General features: G+C 40.0%; 1 protein-coding gene across 12 annotated transcripts in view; it reads left to right on the top strand.

The window, feature by feature from the left end:
- The window catches only part of kirrel3b (kirre like nephrin family adhesion molecule 3b), a 161,746-nt gene that overhangs the window by 77,401 nt on the left and 62,379 nt on the right, over nucleotides 1–21,966 (top strand). For all 12 annotated transcript variants that reach the window (XM_034866851.1, XM_034866850.1, XM_034866845.1 and 9 more), the window contains exons 2-3: nucleotides 15,875–16,024; nucleotides 21,179–21,328. In XM_034866851.1, coding sequence (XP_034722742.1) covers nucleotides 15,875–16,024; nucleotides 21,179–21,328 — 300 coding nt within the window. The remainder of the gene's footprint in view (nucleotides 1–15,874; nucleotides 16,025–21,178; nucleotides 21,329–21,966) is intronic.

Raw genomic sequence — 21,966 nt, 5'->3', positions numbered from 1 at the left:
AAAGGCTCTGACAACCAAAGCAATGGCAGCCAGAGGTAATTGCCAAGGGTAACTCCACAACTGCTGGAGTCAGAGAGGCAGTTCATTGACCAGGCAAAAAGCAAGCGCTGGCGAGCCTGTTAAGTGCCCAGTAAAACCTGCAGAAGACCACGACTGCTTCTTGTTGAGAGGGCCTTTAATTGGTTTAAAAACCATGTCATCACCACTTAGAGTGGTTTAAGATGCCTCCACAACCTGATAGACACGCACACTAAGTGGAAAGATGGTAGGGACCCAACCCTGGATAATCAACAGCTTTACATGGAAGATTATTTGATATCTTTCATTTATTTAAGGTTTATTTATCAGGGACAATGCAAACTAATAATACATTAAAAATAAAAAATGTGCCAGAATAATAATGTAGGCTGTTTTTTTTTTTTCTGTTTTTTTTTTTACATCTGCTGTCCCTGGACCTGTGGTACAGTTCACCCTAAAAAGAGATAAAAAGATAAAAAAAAGCTATAAATAATACATACAGATTTGGCCTTATACAATTATGAATGTTTGTCACGACCTGGCTCCCGGACCGTGACAAAATACGGAGACGCATCACATGCTACAGTGTAACAAAAGTAATTCATTAACATAAACTAAAGATGAAACACAAAAACGTAAAAGGATGGGGGACGCCTCCGCTGACGGGGATGTGGCATCAGAGAGAGAGTCCATTCAGCACTAGCACCAGGCTTTAAACAATCAGCACCCACTGGGCCCACAGGTGTCCACGATCAACCTAATCAGAGAAGGACAAAATTACGCAGGGGCCGTAACAATGTTATACTAATATAATACTAATGCTAAAAAAACACATTAGTTGGGGTCAACACCAGCATACACTCTCAGCTGAACTGTCAGGCCATATAACACACAGGAAACATTAGCATAGACATACATTTTTGGTAGAGATGCAAAAAAACGACATTGCTGGGACAGTAACAAGCAACAGAAGATTAGCCTAACTATATTTGTAGAAACAGACAATCTCACAAGCAGAGCATAAGAAGCACAAACAGGCAGAGCAAATAGACATAATGGTAGCACGATGTGATTCCTACATTAATATTGACAATGCTGACTACTTGATTGTGTATTAAGGTTTAGTTTAAAAGAGGCATACATGTTAAAATTGAATATGTGACTTGAGACGACACAAGGTATATCTGGGCTCTGAGAACTCTACAGTGGATGGCACTGTTTTTAAGACTGTGTTTTGTCCTTTGCATTCTGGTATTAGCAGTCTGTTTTCCCAGTAAGGCAGCCCAGGAAGTTTCCCCACTCTAAATCCCATAGTCGTCATTTAGTTTTTTTTCTCTCTCTATCACCTCTTTTTTGCATGGTGTGCCTTAGTAGAGCTAAATTGTGAGTAAGAGACATTGGCAGTAACTGACTTTTCCCTCAATTGTTAATGAGTTACAAATTCTGAGGGGAACTCCGTCACACAAGTGACTTAATAATGTTTGACCTCCACTCTTAAACTGCTCAGCTTCCTCACTTAACACTTCATGGTGGGAGGAACCATTGTGAAACCTTGTCAGACAAATCGACATCCAACTGAGTTGAAAGTGTAGAGGAGGCAAAGCTGAGAGGAGCGAGGGCGCCTTGTTGATTTTTTCTTTTTTTTAAACGAAGATTCAACTACATCTCTTAAACTGTTTTACCTGCACAGAAAATGGAAATGGCAAGAGCAAAGCTGATGTCAAATTAGAAAAATGGGAACAGGTAAAAGGTAGAGACAACGTTCGGTCGTGGTTTAGAGGTAGCGATGGGAGGAGTGTGGGGGTTCAAAGCTCTTCCACTATTGAGAGCTGAATTATGGCCCCAGGCAGTGCTGTCGGCAAAAGAAAGTTCAAGAGGTGTGGAAAAACAAGAGAGGAGCAGTCTTGGAAAAAGAGGATTTCTTGAGGCTTCACAGTCTCGTAACCAGGATGCTGAGTTGGTTGTGGCAAAGTGCCCCGAGGGAGGCCAGGAGCACTGAGAGACAGCAACCTAAGATGAGAGGTACCTAAGCCTCAGCATCAAACCACTTCTGTGATCCACTCAAGACTACGGCTTGCTTCTGTGTTTGCTCACTGGTTCCCCAACAATGGCCCGCAGGAGCCATTCTCATAGTCCACGGCTGTGCCTGGTCGTTGTAGACACCAGACAAGCGGAGTAAATGTATGCAGTTTTAGTACTTGTTTTTTGTTGTCCTTTTTTTTAATTGAATGACGACTCCATTACCTCGGAGATACAGGGATACCAGCAATAATTATTCATGAAAATATGCACCAGCAAATTAAAACACGGACATTATGCATACTGCTTTATCCTGGGAATGTATTTGAATGTATTTTAACACAGGTCGACTCCAGCTCAGAGGTTAGGACCTGCAACCTATTATTCATATTCAGCACTATTTCAGCCAAGGTTAAATGCAAAAATGAAGGAACAAAGTGGTCATGAGGGTGTCACTACAAGGGATGTATGTTAATGCACGCTGCTCATTTCTGTCAGAATCACCACTTACATTAGAGCACTCAAAAGGCTCTGCCGTTGGTTTGTACATTAGTTTTGTTATTTACCGGGGCTTTGGCTGAAGCAATTTGCAGTTCAGTAGCAAATTATCCAGTCCTTAAAAGTAAACATAAATAGTTTTGGACAACTTTAACATATGCATTTGGTGCATGTGAGCGTACTGGTTCCCCAACACAGCCCCACAGGATCAATCCTCACAGATGTGCCTGCTGGTCACGCTGGTCATGGTCAGTCAAGTGGATTATTTTCATTTGTATAGAGGAAGATTTAAAGTATCTGTTAAAGGCAGAACATGTAATGAAAATCTGGTTGACCAAGGTGAAGGGCACTTTACTAAAACAAAAACAAACACAAAAAACGTATTGAGTGAGGTGTATTTATTTCTTTTCAAGAAAAGTAGTTTGATGAACAGCTTTTTAAATAAATGGATCGGCTTAGAATACTGTTTGATTCCAAAGAGAAAATGCTCAAAGTAAAAAGGAGCTTTTTCAATTAGTTTTTAGGCTTTTTGCCCACAGAGATCCTGGCAAACCTTTTTCTATCATTACCCCTCCTCCCGATTTATATTACTGCCTTTAGTCCCCTAAATCTTACGACTACCGTATCTCGCACATCTGTGCACTTTTATGGCATTTGCTAATGTACTGTAAATGACATAAAATATGACAAGCTTAGTTTTCTACCGTCTCTGCTTTATATCATTTTTTATACCATTTTGAATCCCCATTTATCTATTTGAAGGCAGGTGTGATTTTATGTCCTCTCCATGCTGTAAAGTGCTACTTTGAAATGCAAATTAAGCTCTGATTGAGATATTTTCACGAAACGGGGTGTTGTGACCGAGGTGACAGTGTGAAAGCAAGTCCAAGGGGAGATGTTTTGTGGTCCCATGTAGAGCTTGGTGATGTACTGATGAGCAACCACTATGACTGGTAAAGGACGCTCTAGGACATGCTGTTGAGCTCCTAACTCAAGTGCCATCCATGACCTACGGACCTTGCAGACAATCATCTTTGTGTGGTGTTCTAACCGGGAAGCGCACCTCTTATAAAAAGCTGAGTTCCCATTCCAAATAAACTACAGCTTTACACCGTTTTTTGCCACTTTAAAGACATTTTCTACAGCTTTCTGAAAATAATATTGTTGTCCATTTAAGAGCAGATTTTCAAAGAAAGGCTTTGAAAATTCAAATGAAATTACAGGATAGAGTGTCTGCTTATTGCCTTATATGCACTTAAAGGTAGAGTGTATACTTAAAAGGTAATGGCTTTCTGCAGTCAAGTATTATAGTGGCTTTCACACTGAAATGGATCTTTACTCCCGTCTTGACAGAGTCCTCTTAGTGAAGGTGTGGCATAATGTAGTTCCGACTCAGGCCTCTTATCTCATGTCAGTGGTATCCTGCACACCTTGATTAATCCTGCTTTTCCTCCCTTGTCTTGTAACAACATTCCACTCTGTCTGACAGGTACTGGAGCTAGCAGGAGCATGCCTCTCTCTCTCTCTCTCTCTCTCTCTCTCTCTCTCTCTCTCTCTCTCTCTCTCTCTCTCTCTCTCTCTCTCTCTCTCTCTCTCTCTCTCTCTCTCTCTCTCTCTCTCTCTCTCTCTCTCTCTCTCTCTCTCTTGCATTTGGTTAAATCCAAAGTGTATTACACTCATCCTCATCACCTGCGTTTAGAGCTGCTTACACCTTTCAACCTAATAACCAGACGGGTTAGGTTAAATACTCTCAAATGGAAAAATTGAGCTTGTCATTAAAGCCCTGTCATTATGAGCAGGTGGCAAAAGGGATCTATCAGAAAATCAAACCTGTGGTGATTTACTGTCTATGGATGTAATTGTTTTGTAATTTGAACATGGCACAAGCATATGGATGTTGAATGCAAACGTCTAAGCCCTTCCTTTGAAACAGCGCCCTTTGAAAATCCCACAAAAGATCAGTAGCTTTCGGCTGAGCTATTAACCATCTCGATAGGCTGTCTTATGTGGTGTGCCTATTTTCTTCTCCTTTTAGCTAGTTAGTTTAATTAGGCAACACATGTTGCGAATGCATAAGAGGCTTGAGCTAAATAATATGTTAAGATTTTGAAGTTTAGCAGTACAATAATGGCTTAATACACCCTAAGAAACAATTTTAAGCCAGCTGTTTTTACTGTCTGCAGAAATACTTCTGTGTACTTCTCCGTGGCGGCCGCGATAGCAGAGTTACCCGCGGCAGCACTCGTACAAATACAGGTTTGCCCCTCATACTTAACAATATACAGCTGTGTTAAAACAAGTTTAACAATTAAAACTGTAGACAAATGTCATAAGTGTGGACCGGCGCTGTGTGGCAGGGCTGCGCGGAGAGTAAGACGAGAGAGTAGAGGAGAGGCCCAAACACAGGCACGGCTTTACAGAAGAAATGGGTCATGTAACGCAAAATTAAACCATATCGATATAAACAGCATTGCAGCGGATGCGAGGACATTAGCACCGGTGCGTCCTAGAGGAGCTAACAGCTAACAGACGCTACTAGCACCGACTAGCACTGGTCAAAGCTGTTGTCTGAAAAACAACAGACGGGACAAAATGTTGCGTTTACTGGTAAACTGGTAAACCTTGAGACCGGAGCGTTCTATGAAATGACGCTTTAAAAAAAGTAATCGCTCAGTCACGCAAATTTCATCGTGGGAAGTCAAAATCATGATCGTGATTAAAATTTGATTAATTGTGCAGCCCTACATGACGTTCACATAACAAAAATGGTAATACAAGAAAATGTACTATATGTGACATTGCTTGTACAACATTACATTGTAATTACAGCTTATTTCACAAAAGAGAAGGCAGAGATCCTTATTGCTTCCTTTATGGTAAAGGCAGAATGTCTGACTTGCCTGTAATGGCCATGGCTGAGCCACTGACGTTGTGATTTAACCTGGCACTTTGGCAGTGGCGAGCCTCTCCTCCAAATCAAGGCTAAGTAGCGGATTCATCAGTGCCCTGTCGAGATAAAACACTTGCCCGGCGGTGACACGGCGATGAGGCCCTTGTTGGGACAAATACATCTCCCTCTGGTGTCAGCTCTCATTCACCGGTCTGAGCGCAGGCTGAAAGAAAGACAAATGTTTTGATTAGGGGTCTCTTTCAATGTCACAGCAGCCAGTGAAGAAAAATGAGATGAGGCTGTCTCCAAGGAAAGCAAAGAGTTGAAGACGAGAGGAAAATGGATGTGTCCACTGTCTGGAGGGTGGCAAATGGGGATTTTATGAGTCAGAGAAAACTCAGGGAGAACATCTATTTTAATGAGGCTGCATTCCTTTTTCTCCGGAAGACCATTCCAATTTTTCTTCGCTGAGTGTTAAATTTCATAATGTAATAAATAAAATATTACAGAAAAGTAACCATGACACTGCTTATGTTAGTTATTCTTAACGTGGCAGAGGGTTATGGCTACATAACAGTTAGAAGAGTGTTTCCAAGCCAAGAAAATGTTTGTGAATATATGCTGTTATGTTAGGAATATGCACTGTGACTTGCTATCAATGACACGGTGCTTATCTCCCCAGCTTTAGAGTGTTATTGTTATTATTATCACAGAATAAGATTGTGAGTGAAGCCACACAAGTCTGTGTTGAAATATTTCTTTGCAGATAATTAAAAGATCATTAATCACTGGAAGTGGATAATTATAAATCTATCTCAACTGAAGAAATGTGAGCATTAACTGCTGTGTCCCTTGAGAAATGGAGGAGCATGGGTCTCATCATTCTTTCTGTTTCAGTCTTTCCACTCTAATCCACTGAAGCAAACAGGAAATGGGACATTTTTGAATTAATAAAGCCATGTAGAAGAGTCTATCTATGTATCTGCAAAAGCACTTAAAACATGTGAATCAGTTGCAGGAAACTAATGGAGGCTATATTTCTTCCCACATCTCACACTCCTTGCCATCGACAATGCAGACATAACGCACCATCTTTTGTTGCTAAATGTTTTCTCATAAAAAACAAAATTCTGTGTGTTCCACAGTTTTTGTTGTATAGAGTGAAGAGTTAAGAGAGACCTTGACAGATATGACAAAAAAAAACATCACTTTGGTATAACTGTGTTCTATGAGAACCGGGACAAAATAGTATATATATCTAAGGGTGGATTATTTATGGAAAAACCTTCCCCACAGTTCACCTTTGTCATGGGTTTGCCTTCTATAATATATATATATATATATATATATATATATATATATATATATATATATATATATATATATATATATATATATATATATATATATATATATATATATATATATATATATATATTATTTTTTTTTCATTTTATGAAAGAAATGCAGCCTCACTATATGCATCACAAAATGTACCAGTGCATTTTATTTACAATAAAGTTGTGGAAATGAGGGAAAACCAAAATGTTCTTTTAACAAATACCTAAAAGTTCTTATTCAAACATGTGAAATATGGGTTTTTATCCCAAATCTGAACACCTTGCCTTGTTAGACATTTCTTTGATTTATTAAATCGTTTGTATGAATTGGACACATTCCCAACACACAGATACATCCCTTTCGGCTTTATTTCCCCAAGAGCTTTGAACTATCTCATGATTTGATCTTATTCAAAGAGAACCCGCTCCAAGTCTTGAAAGTCAAGGTACACTTTTATCTTGTCAGCCCTACAAAATATGAGTTATTGCTGGACAAAAGGCAGCTTAATGTGGCTTTCTGTGCCTGTGACATATCATGTAATAGAAAAATTGGACTCTCCCTCAAAATATATGATATGCCCTTTTGGACTAAGGCCTTCTTCATACCACATCCATCAAATCAACCACCTGAGTCTGTTTCAAATGCTCATCATTCCTTAATGAACATGATCAATCCCAATGTAAGCTCATGTTGAACACCCTTTAAGATCCCGCTCCTGCACAAACATATTCCCTTTGCAAATCAAGTGACTTCTTACACTCAGTAAACACTCGAGTGTTGATGTGTCAGCAGAGAAACAATAGCAGGGCTGGCCTTGAGCTCTGAAAACAAACAAATATCCCAGTGGCACAGCACTCTGAAAAGGCAGGAGGCGATGAATTGGTGAAAGTTGACAAAGAAAGGATGTGATGATGGAGTAGAGAAGCAGAAGGGACCCTTCCTATTCAATCAGGGCCCATCTAAAGTCCCAAACTTCTTCTCTTCTCCATCTCATTTGCATCTCTTTTATGTCCCTGCTTCCCATTATGCAAAAGTGTACGCTAAAATAAAGTAGTCCGGTTTGCAAAGCGAGGCGCTTCATTTCCCTACACTTTTTTTAATCAATAGCAGCCAGCGGAGGAGGGTTATGTGGCATTCAGTCGCATTTATGCTAACTAGAATATTTCAGCCGTTCTCTTTGAACTGTAGTTACCTTGGAAACCAGCCCACAGAAGTTGCTGCTTTATAACAGTAATTACAATCAGTGGTCAGACTAAGTCTTGTGTATCCAGAACAAAGCTCACATACACCTAGTAAGTGGATTACTGTGTGTGTTTGATTTCACACTACTCGGACTGTTTAGAGGCTGACAACCTTAAAGACCATTATATTCCAGCATGCTCTCTCTTTATCCATGATAAATGTGTATTGTGTATTGATCCCCAGTGGGGAAATTACAATTTATAGGAGATGTTAAAACAAATTTTGTTGAGGGTGAGAATCTATTCTACAGCTCATAATGTCTTGACGACCTTTGGACCCCTGGTATGACAGCTGCCAGAAAAAAATGCAACCTAGATTCAATAATCTGTTTGGGGCCCTGCAAACCCCAGCTACTGATGTCCATGGAATCACAATTTTGTTGGTCATGTAGCATATTATAAAGCCTTCAAGGCCTTCCCGCTGTTGCCATTTGTAATTTTTAGAAGTCATCATCAGAGGCGATCCGTCTTGATTATGTCTTGGCAACTGTCATGCTCCACTAATGCACAGTGTGAGAGAGGGCATAAATACAACGTCTTCCAGCAGCACTGATGTTTATCATCCCTGCTTCATGAATTTTAATTTCCACAGACAAATCTTTATAATAATGGCAGCCGTCGCAGCAAAGATAGGCTTGGCGTATTATCAGTCTGCATACAACTGTGTTTGTTTCACAAGTGGACAGGCGGGAAAAAGGATTTGAGCATTCTGATGAGGAAGACAGATTGATAGAAATGCATGCCTCCTCTTATGGGCTTGACAGAGCTTTATAAAATATTTATTATTGTAATGAAGTAGCCTATGAAACAAAAGCCTACAGTCAGTGCTCTGAGAAAAAAGGGGCAAAAACATTAGTGAGAAAAGGTTTAAAAAATGTCAAACTCCAGAATTTGACAGAAAAAAAACATTGTTACAGTGAATACTCATGTACCACTTTGAGCAAAGCGTAAATGCAAGAATTATTTCAGGCATTATCATTGTTCCTAATCTCTCGGAAGGTAGACTTTTTTTTATTCTTTTTTTTTTTACAGTGGTCTTATGTAATTTCCTCTTTTCAGAACACACACTAAAGGCAATTGATGACAAAATGCCTTGAGTTCATGCAAAGGTGTTGTACCTAAACCATTCCCTGTGTTACTTTGCGATGTAGACTTTCTCTCTTTGGAACTACATGCTGTATTTTTCATGTAGTTTTACAGATTTATTTTTAACAAGGTGAGCTAAACTATTTATTTTCAGGCACATTAACCTGCAGAGTTGGTTCCTGAATGCCCTCAGATTTTACACATTAGTATTACTGCACAATCCCACCGAGAAACACTGCCATTCATTCATTTTGCATGTCTGGTTTATAGGAATCAATCACAGCTCATCAGAACTATTGGGTAACCCATTTCTTCCCAATTAATATATGTAAGTGAATTAGATTATAAAACATAGTTGATCAAATTGTGACTTTCAGTGGCCATGATTTGAAATTAGCTGCTTCAACGTCCTTTAAAGTATGGTCGCTTCCTTTTTTGGATGGAGTCATATAACCACAGGCGAGATAGAAGTCATTCTTTTGTTGTTGCTATGGATTGATGAATGTCACAGCCGCATGCTTCACTGACAGTGTCAAATTAATGATCACGCTGCAGATAATTAAAGTGACCAAATCATGGCCTTGAGACCTATGGTGAGAAGGAGAGAATGCATGCTGGAGTTGTGGGTGTATCACTAATCAGTGTCTGGTGATGAAGGACAAAAACGTCTGCCGCTGCTTCAGAGGAGTAGAGGTCTGGTGGAGAGATGGATTGGGTGTGCATTGCAACAGGCAACTTTCAGTTGCAGTTTAGATGAGAACCTAATTGCAGGGCATTTAACTACAGTCCAAAAAAGAAACAGGTAGAGTCCTTTTAGAAGTGTTAAGTAATCATTTACAAAGCTTTGGAAAGAGTAGGTTAAAGAATATCTGTTCATGTGCTTGGAAAATGTACTTTTCTGGTTCCTGTGGGTTCATCTGTTCTTTGTGGTTTAATCAAATGGACCAGTAGGGGCCCCTGCAGGGAAAGTGCATGAAATTTTTTATTTGACGATTATTGCAATAGGATCTATAAGAATCTTTTTAATATATTCTCTAAATTCATACCTTTATCAAAAGTAACAAGGCAAGGCAACCCTACCAGTGGGTTAGAGGGAGATAAAAATAAACCTCTCCCCCTCAGTTCCCCCCACCTGTTTCTCTTTCTACTGCTTCCACTTACATACCACTGGAAACTTCCAGTAGCATTGTCATTAAAAAGAAACTGTGGTCTTTGGCTACCAAACTACAATACATGTGACCAACTCACCTACTCCTCCATATTCTGAAGCCCCCCTGTGCATCTAAATTGCTGGTATAAAATACCCGGGCCAGAGGGGTAATAGTTTTTCATAATGATCCTGGGCTAAGCTTTGGTGCTGTGTGGCCACATGCCGAACAGACAGCATGCTGATTATTTCTCTGAAGTGGGCTGGATGTGTGTCCGTAACGGTAATTTCCAGGCCTGATTGGCAAAGAGCGATGAAATTGGGGGCAGTTAGCACTGAGGGAAAAATAGTGCTGTAGTGTGTGGAAATGCAGCAGTTGGCCAATGGTAAACAAATTATCTGAAGTGAAATGACAACATTAGGGAATGCAAAGGGCCATCCATATTATGAATATGGCTCTGTGCACAGTCTTTAACTACCTGCTTTTTTCCATTTGAAACAACTGGGCAGTCCTTATCAAAGATCGAGCTGACCTCACCTTTCTAAATGCAGGGCATGCAATTACACCCAGCATGAATCATTATCTAGGATTTGATGCACATAAATATATAAAGTAAGGGTTAATGCAAACATGTTTACAAGGGGTTTCACCACCCTAATTTGTTTTTATTTATACAGAAATGTGGATACATACATTTTGAAAACATTTTTCGTGTGCATTTGGAAATTAATCTTTACAGACAAGCATTGAGCGCTGTTTCTCGCACAACGCCCGATTTAGCAAATCCAAAGTGCTGAAGTAAAACATTCTCCCTTATTGTAACTAATCTTCCCAGACAATAGATGAAAACAAACTAAGAGGTTCACTTGTGTTATTATTTGAAGTTCTATTCATAGTACAGGTTTGGCTGTTGCTGAGTGAGAAAACCCACGGAGCTGCTGCCTCTAGTGACCAACAAAAGTTGTTTGTTTCTGTTCTGTGTGCCCACACATTTACAGATCATAACCCCTGAAGTCAAGGCTCATTTGTCTCACAGTAAATTGGCATGTTTTCATATTTTATTATTCATGTTGTTTGTAACTAAGCTCTTTAGGAAACCCTGTTAGGATGCTTAATAAAGCATTATTAATGTGGTTCTTACACTCCGCGGGCAACTGAGCACAATTACCCTCCACCCCTCATATTACTGTCAGTGAAGGAGTCTAAAGTGAGATATATAACTTTAGTATTGATTCTAGTGGCCGCTTTGGATAAAAATGGTAGTGTTTTACCACAACTACTGTTGTAAAGGTCTTTTCTTTACGGTACTTTATTACCCACTGTATATTACTGAGATAGCATTAGCGGGAGGTCATATAGTTGCAATTAATGTTTTGCTTAAGATACAGATGCATCTTTACATACGTGTTGCATATGGTAACTTAGCCTACTTTGAATGCATCGTGAACTAAACCGAGTATCACAGTCACTGTGTTACGAGCCAAAGCATTAAGAGTTTGTTCTAGCAACCAACATAATTATAATTTAGAATAATAGAATGTGAAATTATTTTATGAACAAAATAGACATATTACATACCTGAAGACCAATTAGGGGTTGGTTCTGAATCACTTACAATCCCTTAATTGGCTCCATGGCCCGACCTAATGGGACTCACGTTTAATCGTTGTCTTTCTCTTTCCTTTTCTCTTTTATCTTTACGTTGTTCTTTGTTTAATTTCCTTCTATCCTGTGATGGGCCTGCCCCAGTATCAGCCATAACTACAGCAGATAACTTCTAAAATGACATTAGAATACAATTAGGCCTATATAAATAAATCTCGTGCTTTTATCTGGCTCTGCCGGCATACAGACATACATACACAGGCTTTTAGGTCTTAAAAAGAAATCTGTGACCCATCAGAATGGGTTACTGCAGCACAGTCTACCGGGAAAAATTGAACCTGAGTAGCGTTCTTTTCACTGTTAGTCTCTTTTGCTGTTGCAGGTCATTGAAGACCATCGTATAAAAAATGGCAGTGCTTTAGAAAACATTCAGAAGTTACATATACTGCAGTCATTTTAAGTGTGGATTTTTGTTATGAAACTATTTTCCATTTAGTGGGGAGACAGGGTTTGTCTCCCTCTGTTGCATATCATGCCCGGCAGAGATTAAAGAAGGGTACATGCCTTGATTGGGGCAAAGCTTTTTGCTAACGCTGTGATGCCCAGTGAAGGATAAATGTGGCAGGTCACAGGTGTGACAAGGATTTATTCCGTACAGAAGGGAGGGATGAATGAATGTAGCCACCTTGATGTAAGCCCCAGCCTCCTCAAACACATCACCTCATTTAGTTACTGCTGTGTCCCTATGAAGACTCAGCCAGGCTTTAAATTGAATGAAGGAAGGCACTTTTTAACTGCTCAAGTGACAAGTACAAGCTGGTGTCAGTTAAGTTTGTGATTCTTAATATCACTGCTGTATTTTAATAGCCCTTCCGGGACATCAGTCTTCAAATGGCGACAGTACAAACTTGTAGGAAAATACAGATCATATAGAGGTAGGCAGACGTCCATCTTGATTTTGATTGGCTGGTGGTGGTTGTTGTTGTTGTTGTTGTTGAAGGCACTTCATGCTTATGTCATGCTTGTTTTGTTTTTTATGCTATGTAGCAATCTTGCTACTTGCTACGTTTTGTCTGCTTTGGTCTGAGGGTCTCTGAGCTTGCTATTCCACCAACACTGGCAGTGAGCTCCAGGAGGGTTGTGCCGCTGCTACCGGGTCTGGAGCTCTCCGTGTCCCGCTGGAGATCAGATCATATCAGATCAGGTCGAGGTCGGCAGCGAAGCTTTCTAGCAACGTTTCTACGCTGAACGAGCCCACTGTGGGCTGTGTGCGTCTCTGGATCATGTTATGAACCCAAGACAAGACAAGACAAGACAAGACAGCAATAGTGTTTTTTCTGGCGATGGTTGATGAAAGAAGAAAAAAGATGGCAAAAGAAACATTGTTGATACATGGAGCCCCTCTTCCTCTCCAGAGTGTCTCACTACTAATGCAAATAAAAACAAATGGTCTTGCTATCAAACTCAAACATTTGCTTTGCATTTGGGTTGAATATTGCATAAGTCTTCAATATGGGTCGAGATCACAAAACACGGGATTCTGCAATTCCCATAATGCAACTTAATTGTGTCATGTGGGAGATCTTATGACATCATATGGGGTTTTTAGACTTTTAAAAGCTCCCTTTAGATCCACAGAAGAATGACTAAAGACTGATTAAACTGAACTTCCTTTGTAAAATCAATGCAGTCCCCCTTTAAGTCATGCAGCTCAAGTTTGGAGTTGGTTTGTTAAAGTGAAGCTAGAAGTATTAGCTCACATGTACTTATTTGTCTCTTATGTATGTAAGAGATGTGTGAGCACAGTTAATTAATATTATCAAGAAGGCTGTTTGAGAAATGTGTTTACAATAGTTTCAGGGCAAAATATGGCACAGAATTTGCATGAACTCCTACTGCATGTAATAAAGTGCTAAAATCTGCCTCTGTGCAGACGCATCATCAAATCGATGTATATCTTATGTATGTATATCTTTCAAGCTGAAACTGTGCTGCTCTGTCTGGAGAAAATGTGTAACAGCATGATGGGTAACCTGAAAAAGAATCTCCAATCAATTTTTTCTTGATAACATGAGGCGAGTAGTCCAGAGAATGGGGACAGGAGTGAGGACATAGACAGCTTGTTGGAAGTATGCACGCATGTGTGCTGCCAACAGAGCCTTCCCTCAAATGTTAAATTGATTACACCACAGGCTGAACTGTTTGATAATGTCTGTCATGACTGAGCAGATACAAGATTCCCTGGCGTTTACATTGTTTTTCCCAAACATGCCAAGAGATCTGTTGAGTAGCTGTCTATACATTAGCGTGCTTCATCTGTGTAGACTGTGTAGCAGAGTACAGCCGAGATAAGCTCCTCACGTGGGTCGACAGTCGAGTCTGTCGAGGTTTGAAGGGCAATACATATGGTGAGATAAAGTCTCAATTAGCCCGCATCAACTAATACACATGCACACTTACGAAGGGCCTGGTTAGCCAGGGAGAAGCTGTTAAGTCTCCAGATGATGAAAAGCCCAGTATGCTTTCAGGCACAGCACATCGTATATTTTTTCTGATGTGGGTTTAGTAATAGATATATATTAAAATGAGGCAGGATTGTGTACTTCTGTCTGTGTGTAGATGTGACAGTGTGCACAGGAAAGAGAGCACATGAATCAATATGAAAACTTCTGCTTACATCTCTTACAAGCTATCCATCACATGGAAATCAGTTCAAGGTTGAAAAATGACTTGTTGGGATTCTAATGGCATTTTCCAACTAAATTAAAATCAGTTTCTTGTATGACAACAATCTTTTCTCTGATGTGGTATGAAATAGAAGAACAAAGCTGTTCAGTTTCCTTGTCTGCAATAGGATAAGCAATGTCCTTTGAATAGAAAGAGCCTGCAAAGATGACTGCAATGTGATACAAATATGTTGTAAGATGAAAACACGCTGTCTTTGCTCTACTTATAATTGTAATTCCCTACATGTTATTCTTCTATCAGCTTTTTATTTGAATATGGCTAAGTTGAAAAAAAATGTGTGTGTGTGTGTGTGTGAGCCCATTTCAGTGTAATAGAAGTACATGCTCTTGTTTGTATGTGTGCAGGTATTTTTGCAGCTGCATATATCAAGGAGAACGAAAAAGTTGTTTAAGAAAAAGGCAGACATTCAGATCCAAGCAATAGAACTTAGAAGTTTAAAAATAAGAAACAGCTGCTAACTAAAACTGTTTCAGTAAAGTGTGAGAGAGAAAGTGACACTTTAAAACTTTTGCTGCAGTTTGTGCTCCCAAGTCAGACTGCGTCTGTATGAATGCATGGCAGTGTATGTGTGTGAGGGCTTTAGTTGATAGGCAGCCTGCCAGTGTTTCTAACCACATATCAGTACCACTTTGTACCCTCCACTCTGATCCACAACACTATCCCCCCCCCCCCTCTCCACCACCATCGTACCCCTCCCGATTAACACACCCTCTGCCTCTAATGGAGTTCACTGCACACCACTTTCTGCCTGAACAGAAAGAAGAGGAGTGCAGCTAATAGCAGTTGCACAGTTGGAATACATGGGTGTGAGCTCAAGTTAATGTATGCCACTAGAGCAGTGTTGGCAGACAAGATCATGTTATCTGCTGTGGTGTGTAAGAGCTCAGCCCATCTGTACGGGGACATCTTTCATAAATGAACCAATCTGAATTGTGACTACTGTCTCTTCACCTGTGCTTCAGTCCTGGTGCTGCACTGACACCTCTGATGCCTGTACAGTATCTTGTCTCCATATCATGAATAGTAAAATAATGTGCCACATTTGTAAACCACCCTTTAGGGCCCTTCAACTTAACTTTGACACGGGGTTTGAGTGAAATTGGTGGAAATGGGCATATGGTGCCCTTCACTTCATTTCCCCTTCATTTAGCACTTGAAACGTTGAAAGCAGGTGTTTGTAAAGCCACACTTATTCCCCTCTTTAATCTTGAATTTCTTATCCCTCTTCTCCTGATTAAATGGTTCAGACCTAACCTTTCTCTTCTTCTTTTGTTCTATAGGGGTAGAGGCCATGTTTGCCCAACAGCCACAGGATCTGGTTGTGGTGGCAGGCCAGCTTGTGACGTTACCATGCACTATCCCCGGTTACCATGGCGTTGTCTTATGGATCAAGGATGGCCTGGCCCTGGGAGTTGGTAGAGACCTCGCTGGTAAGTAACAGCATTTCCCCCCTTGAGTGTGTCAATCTCCATTTTTCCCACAACCCTCAGTTTCCTATATTAATTACACTCTCTAATGTAACTGTCATGTTCAAATGGCCGCTTTTTGTCATCTAAACCCGCCACATGTCAACATCCTACCCTTTCCCGGATAGATCACTCCACAGACAGATAAAAGAGGCCTCATAATATTGGATTACAAAAGAAGTTATACATTGCAAGTGTTATGTGAAACATAAATAAGTCTATCACTCAATATTACCGAACAGTATCAAAAATGTCTGTCTGTGTGAGATGCAGACCTAAATCTGTTATACTTTTTGTTTGGCAGAGAAGCACAGAAATTGTAATGAAAATCAATGTGAAATCAATATAAGCACTGGTCTTTCACTGGTGCTTCAGGCTGCTAAATGGCTTTTTGAAGAGTATCTGGCATCCTCTAATTACACCGCACCTCATGTATAATTGCCCTAATTGTTTCATTTGGAGTAAAATCGACTACTATTTAGAACCTTGTTATTCCACCAATCGAGGTTTTATGTATATTCATGACCTTGATGAATTTCAAGGAAGCACATTACTCCTCTACATAAACATTTACAACCTTTGAAGCACTGAGCTTTTGAATGAGAAAATCCATAAAAGCGCAGTATACACACATCTTTTACTGAAATGGTAATTTAATTCTTCCGAAAAAAAAATCCAATTGAAACTGTACATAGAACTCTATACACAGTAGGAAGCGTTATTCTGTAGGGGCAAGGTCTTTCTTTTAGAGCATTCTAATTTGACTCGCACGCCACCCCTGTGTAACCACTGATGAAGCTAAAGTAATTGCAATTCAAGGCATGGTGACAAAATATCCAACTGCCGCCATTTTTTTTAAAACACAAAAGTCTCTTCGGGAACGATTCAATCAATATTTCACATGATATTGGGGCTCTTCTCCCCTCTGACCTTTAACAAACGGAGGCTCCGTCGCCTGTGTGGTCAGTAATTAAACCTCAATGGCTGACAGAGCCCCAGTAAAGCCATCCTATTCCCTCTCCGTGTTCTTATCAGGCCCAGGGGAGACTGAGAGGTTGCAGTAATCAACGGTCCTGCAGTCTTCAAGTCTCCTTTGAAGGAAGAGGAGGCAGACAGGGAGAGAGTACTTATGATTGCTAGAGATACAATGAGAGAGAGGAATGAAGAGAGAGCGCCATTTTATTTAGGTTCAAATTGAAGTAGAGTAGAGTTTGTTTTATCCTCTTCTATTTTTATTGATTTAACAAGACCAGAAAATAAGATGAAATCTAATTTTAACGATGTTCAAAGACAGAGAAAAGAACAGAACAGAACAGAGAAAAGGGAGAAAATGGTGGGACACCACACCAAAAAGTGAATAAACTACAGTAGATCAACCAGAAAAAAAATTGCCTTCTTCTTCTTTGGCTAAGTAATCCGGGCCAAGATGTAGAGTTGGAGTGATCTTTCTCTCTTAAACCGTTGAAAAAAAGTGTTTTGTATGAAGCGGAATAGCTGCCTGCCTGGAAAAGATGGGTTGCTAAAATCAACACTATAATACATACACGGGGTTGAGTGCCTTCTATTGAGACAGATGACACTTCTTCCAAATAAAGAGCTCCACAGCTGTCCTTTTTATCACTTCTGCCTACATAAACAAGCAATGCATGCAGCAGTAAAAGAGTGATGGTACATCCACTGCAAGATGTACACAATGAAAAGAAAGTGGCAGCTGTATACATAAAAAGTGTGACGAATCAAATGTTGCATGGAGCATTTCAATAATATAGGTCTGCTCTGCAATTTATGGAAAGAAGCTGCGTCGGCGACTGTTTTCTCCGCCTGGGACCTGTTTCCATTTACAGGAGCAGTGATTAAACCGAGAGAACTCTTTCACCATTCAGCTCAAGAAATCACGGCACAAAAGCCAATGATTCCTATCTGTCCCTGAATTTCCTATTCCTTCCTATTTGTGTCACACGTTTCCACTCTAATTAAAGAAAAGCAAAAGTAGCCCCACAACCGCTCAGAACATGCCAATCAATGTCCTGTATATGCATGACAGAGAAAGTATCTGCTATATACATGATGATGGTAAAAGACAAAGCAGCTATAAGTGAATTATCTTGTGCACACGGTAAAGACGTTGAAAAGGAAGCGTTTAATATACATCATGCCATGCACTTGTGGGATAAAGGCAAATGAGCTCTTGAGAGAAGAAGCTGACAGTGAGCAGACCTTTAGCAGCAAGCATGTGTCACTCTCGCCTCTCACGAGAGTCCACAGCTGCAGCTAACCTGTTTCTATCCACTGGTGGTTACACTGTGAAACATGTTCTAGGTGATGCTATAAATCACAAGGCCACGCCTCATGTGTCTGTATACTTTAAGGCACACACACACATGCACCATTGATCCAGCCTCAAGAAAAATCCATTCCCCCTCTGATGGATTCATTACTTCTTAATGGACCTATTTTACATTATTTGCTTTGGGTAACACATTGTGTGTTAGAAATTTGCTGAGATCTAAGATCAATGGCCCTTTATCGGTACGCATTACGTGTGCAGAGGTGATCAGTCTTCATGTCTGCCAATGTAATTTTAGTCATATTGACAAAATGCATGGTCAAGGTGCTTATAAGGTAACAAAAACACATTACTGTATGTTTCCATTGTTTTAAAATTAGATTACATTATTCTTGTCATTACTATCCACCACAAATGCAAATTGCTTTTCCTTTTGGATCCAGCTAATCTACAGAGATGAAACTGGGACAGAGCCATATCCTCACACAGCGAAATGATTCTTAATTTGCCAGAGGCACAGATGAGGTAATTGGCCAGATCATCTGTTTGTGGAACATAAATGGACATGGCTTACACCCTGCAACAATTAGAACAAGCAACACCAAAGTGCAATTGAAGTATATTCTGTTTCTCGGGGTAGGTACAATCGCTCACTCACTAGGTAGACTGGAGTCAACTCAAGGTCACATCATTCAGAATGGGCAATAATCATTACCCTTGTGATCTGCAATGGCATTATTGCTTTGAATCTCATCAATGAACATAAAATTGAAGCAAACTGGTTCTCTGGGTGACCCTGTGCATATAATGGTGTGTCCTCTATTTTGGGCATTATTCTGAGTGGGAATAAGCAGAAAGCTCTTTTTCAGTTGGTTGTTCATGTTATTAATGGAAGCTTTTAGTTTTGAAAAGGTGTCTATTAACCCTGTTACAACCTGTGTTACTGAAACCCTGCTACCACTATGAGACATTGTAGCATGTACTATAAAATACAAAGAAAGGAAGCATTTTATCACCTGCATGACTAGTCAGCCCATCCTCACTCCTCATCTCGTCAAATACAGCAGCAGTGACTAGCGTCCTGTACTTGAGTTGCGTAATGTAACCAAAGTATTTATTTTAATCCAAACCTCAATATTTTCAGAAACCTAACTAACTAGGCTAGTTGTGTTGCCTAAACCTAAACCTAATCCTTGACATTAAAAAATGAAGCCAAAGAGGTACGGAGAGCATTAAAAATGTGACTCCTTGGGTCCTGACCAAGTGTCCGTATGTGATGAGTTTGGTTAGTTTGTTAGGCTAGTTTCGCACAAATCATTCACTGGTGCAGCTTCCACTTTTGCTAATTTTTTATTTTTTTGGGCTTGCCAATCATTTTGCTTTCCACTGTTTATCTTCTTCCCAGCTTTAATGTTGAGGCGTTCTTTTGTCCTTTGTGCTCCCACTGTAAAGACCCTTAAGATGAAAGGCTACACGTAGGAGGATGAAATGCAGAGTGGCTTAATCGGCTGTAATGCACCCCACCAGCATAAAATGAGGCCCACTTCATGCTCTATTAAAGGCAACTGGATTCAATGAAGCAAAAGTCTTCTATTAGACTTACATCTGAGCACACAATGCGTTTTCTGCAGTAGACAAATTCAAGGGTTTACAGTAACAGCTGTTATAAGCCTGCCCAGTCTGTAATGTTCCTTTTGGCCGCTAAAACGTATAACCAGCCTGTAAAACCTTTACAATGAACGACTGGAGTGTTTGAAGATCTCTGAGGTGAACATGAGTCAATGGGTAGCTTTTACTGGAAAATCAGTATTTCTTGTCCCCAACATTTGTTGGCAATGACCCAACAGTTGGATGGGTACTGACAGACTTTCTGGAAAAGTTTTTCCTTGTTTTGCTGTACAATTCTCCAATCCTATCCACTAGTTTTATCGTTGATCAATTAGTTAGGGACCACTAGAGGAAAAAGCAATTCTTAGCTGGAAATTTGTAACAAATGTTTGTAGTGCATTTTTTATGAACAGACATTTTTATTTCATTCTATAAACTGTATAACCAATAATTATAAAAATTGAGTGAGAGAATAAGAAAAGGGATCTTTAGAGACGAACAACTCTAAAAGCACGAGAAATACCCCATAAAGCTCCTCAGTCAAACACATTTATGCTTATTTACCCCAGTGGAGAGATGCACTCCACAACACACTCTCAATGCATAATTTGATATTAGTTAGGGGGATAACCATCTTGCTTGACTTGTGTAAAATACCCTTGTCTCTTGGATATTGCTCTGCGTTTTTGCATTATTAAACTATAAATCATTTCACAGAGTAATGCTGAAACAATTCAAAATTTAGCTTTTTCCTGTTTACGGCTACAGTAAAACATTCTGCAGAATGAAGCAAACTCCACAGCAGCTCATTAACATTGCCAGGAGTGCTATAAAAATATGTATTGTACTATTCATATTTTACTCTTGTATGAAAATGCATTGTGAGAGAATTAGCAATGAACACTTATAAACTATACTCACCTGTAAAGTCATCTATAATGAAAATTTAACTGGCTGTCTGAAATATCTGGCTATGCAGTTATATGCAGAAATTACAGTTAATATGCCAATATTTTGTATTTTAACATGGGTTTGTCAAGTAAAGTTGAAAACTTTACAATTAGAGAAATGTTATCATATAGCCTACTGTATATGTTATGTATGTATACATTTAATTAACTTGTTGTTGTTGCTATAAGTGTGCAAAGCTTTGAAATTTGGCAAATGAGCAGTACTGTTGCTTTTGAAGGTGATTAAAAGGGACAAATGTGTTTGCGCTGCAGGCTATCCTCGTTACACAGTGATTGGCGACCACGGTTCAGGAGAGCATCATTTGCAAATCCAGCGTGTCGAGCTGATGGATGACGCTGTGTTTGAGTGCCAGGCTGTCCAGGCTGCCATGAGGTCCCGTCCTGCCCGTCTCACTGTGCTGGGTGAGTCTGGATTAAACACACACACAGATTTCAAACAACACCACTGGGCTAGCGCCAACCCCCCCCTAAATCCCTGAGGTGCAAAGCGACTCATGGAAAAGGCTTCACTTGCTTTTCACTCATTAGTTTTTAAGTGTTTCATGCCAGATTCAAACTGCTTCGAGGATTTAAGGGGGACAATTTAATGTTGTCTTAGCTATGTGTGTGACATGAAACATGTCACACACTGAAATATTTCCTTAGAACAAATGCAGGTGTTCAGGACATTTTGCTTATATAAGTCATCTCAAATATTCAACCCAAAGCTACACTTTCGGGCCTAAGCCGTGGGCAGAAGTACGACCAGAGCTCTAGAGGCACTAACACAAGTGGTGCTTCACAACAATACTACTGTACACTAGGGGCAAGATGTACTGTGCTAACACTTTTGCTCCATCTTCAGTTATATTTGTTTTGCAACGTGCGTGTTAAAGGATGGCGAGGCATGTACCGGCCACACTGAGGTAAACGCACATACTGCCTGTCACGGGAGCTGAAAATGGCGCATTGGGCTTTTACGTGTCGTATATATGCATTCATGGGTGGGTAAAGCGGATAGTTGGAGTTTTCCCATAAAGAGATAGAGGGGGAAAGATAAA

The sequence above is a fragment of the Etheostoma cragini genome, chromosome 3, assembly GCF_013103735.1.
Source record: "Etheostoma cragini isolate CJK2018 chromosome 3, CSU_Ecrag_1.0, whole genome shotgun sequence".
Lineage (NCBI taxonomy): Eukaryota > Metazoa > Chordata > Actinopteri > Perciformes > Percidae > Etheostoma > Etheostoma cragini.
Note: the sequence above shows the minus strand (reverse complement) of the source record. Positions and strands in the feature narration are given on the sequence as shown.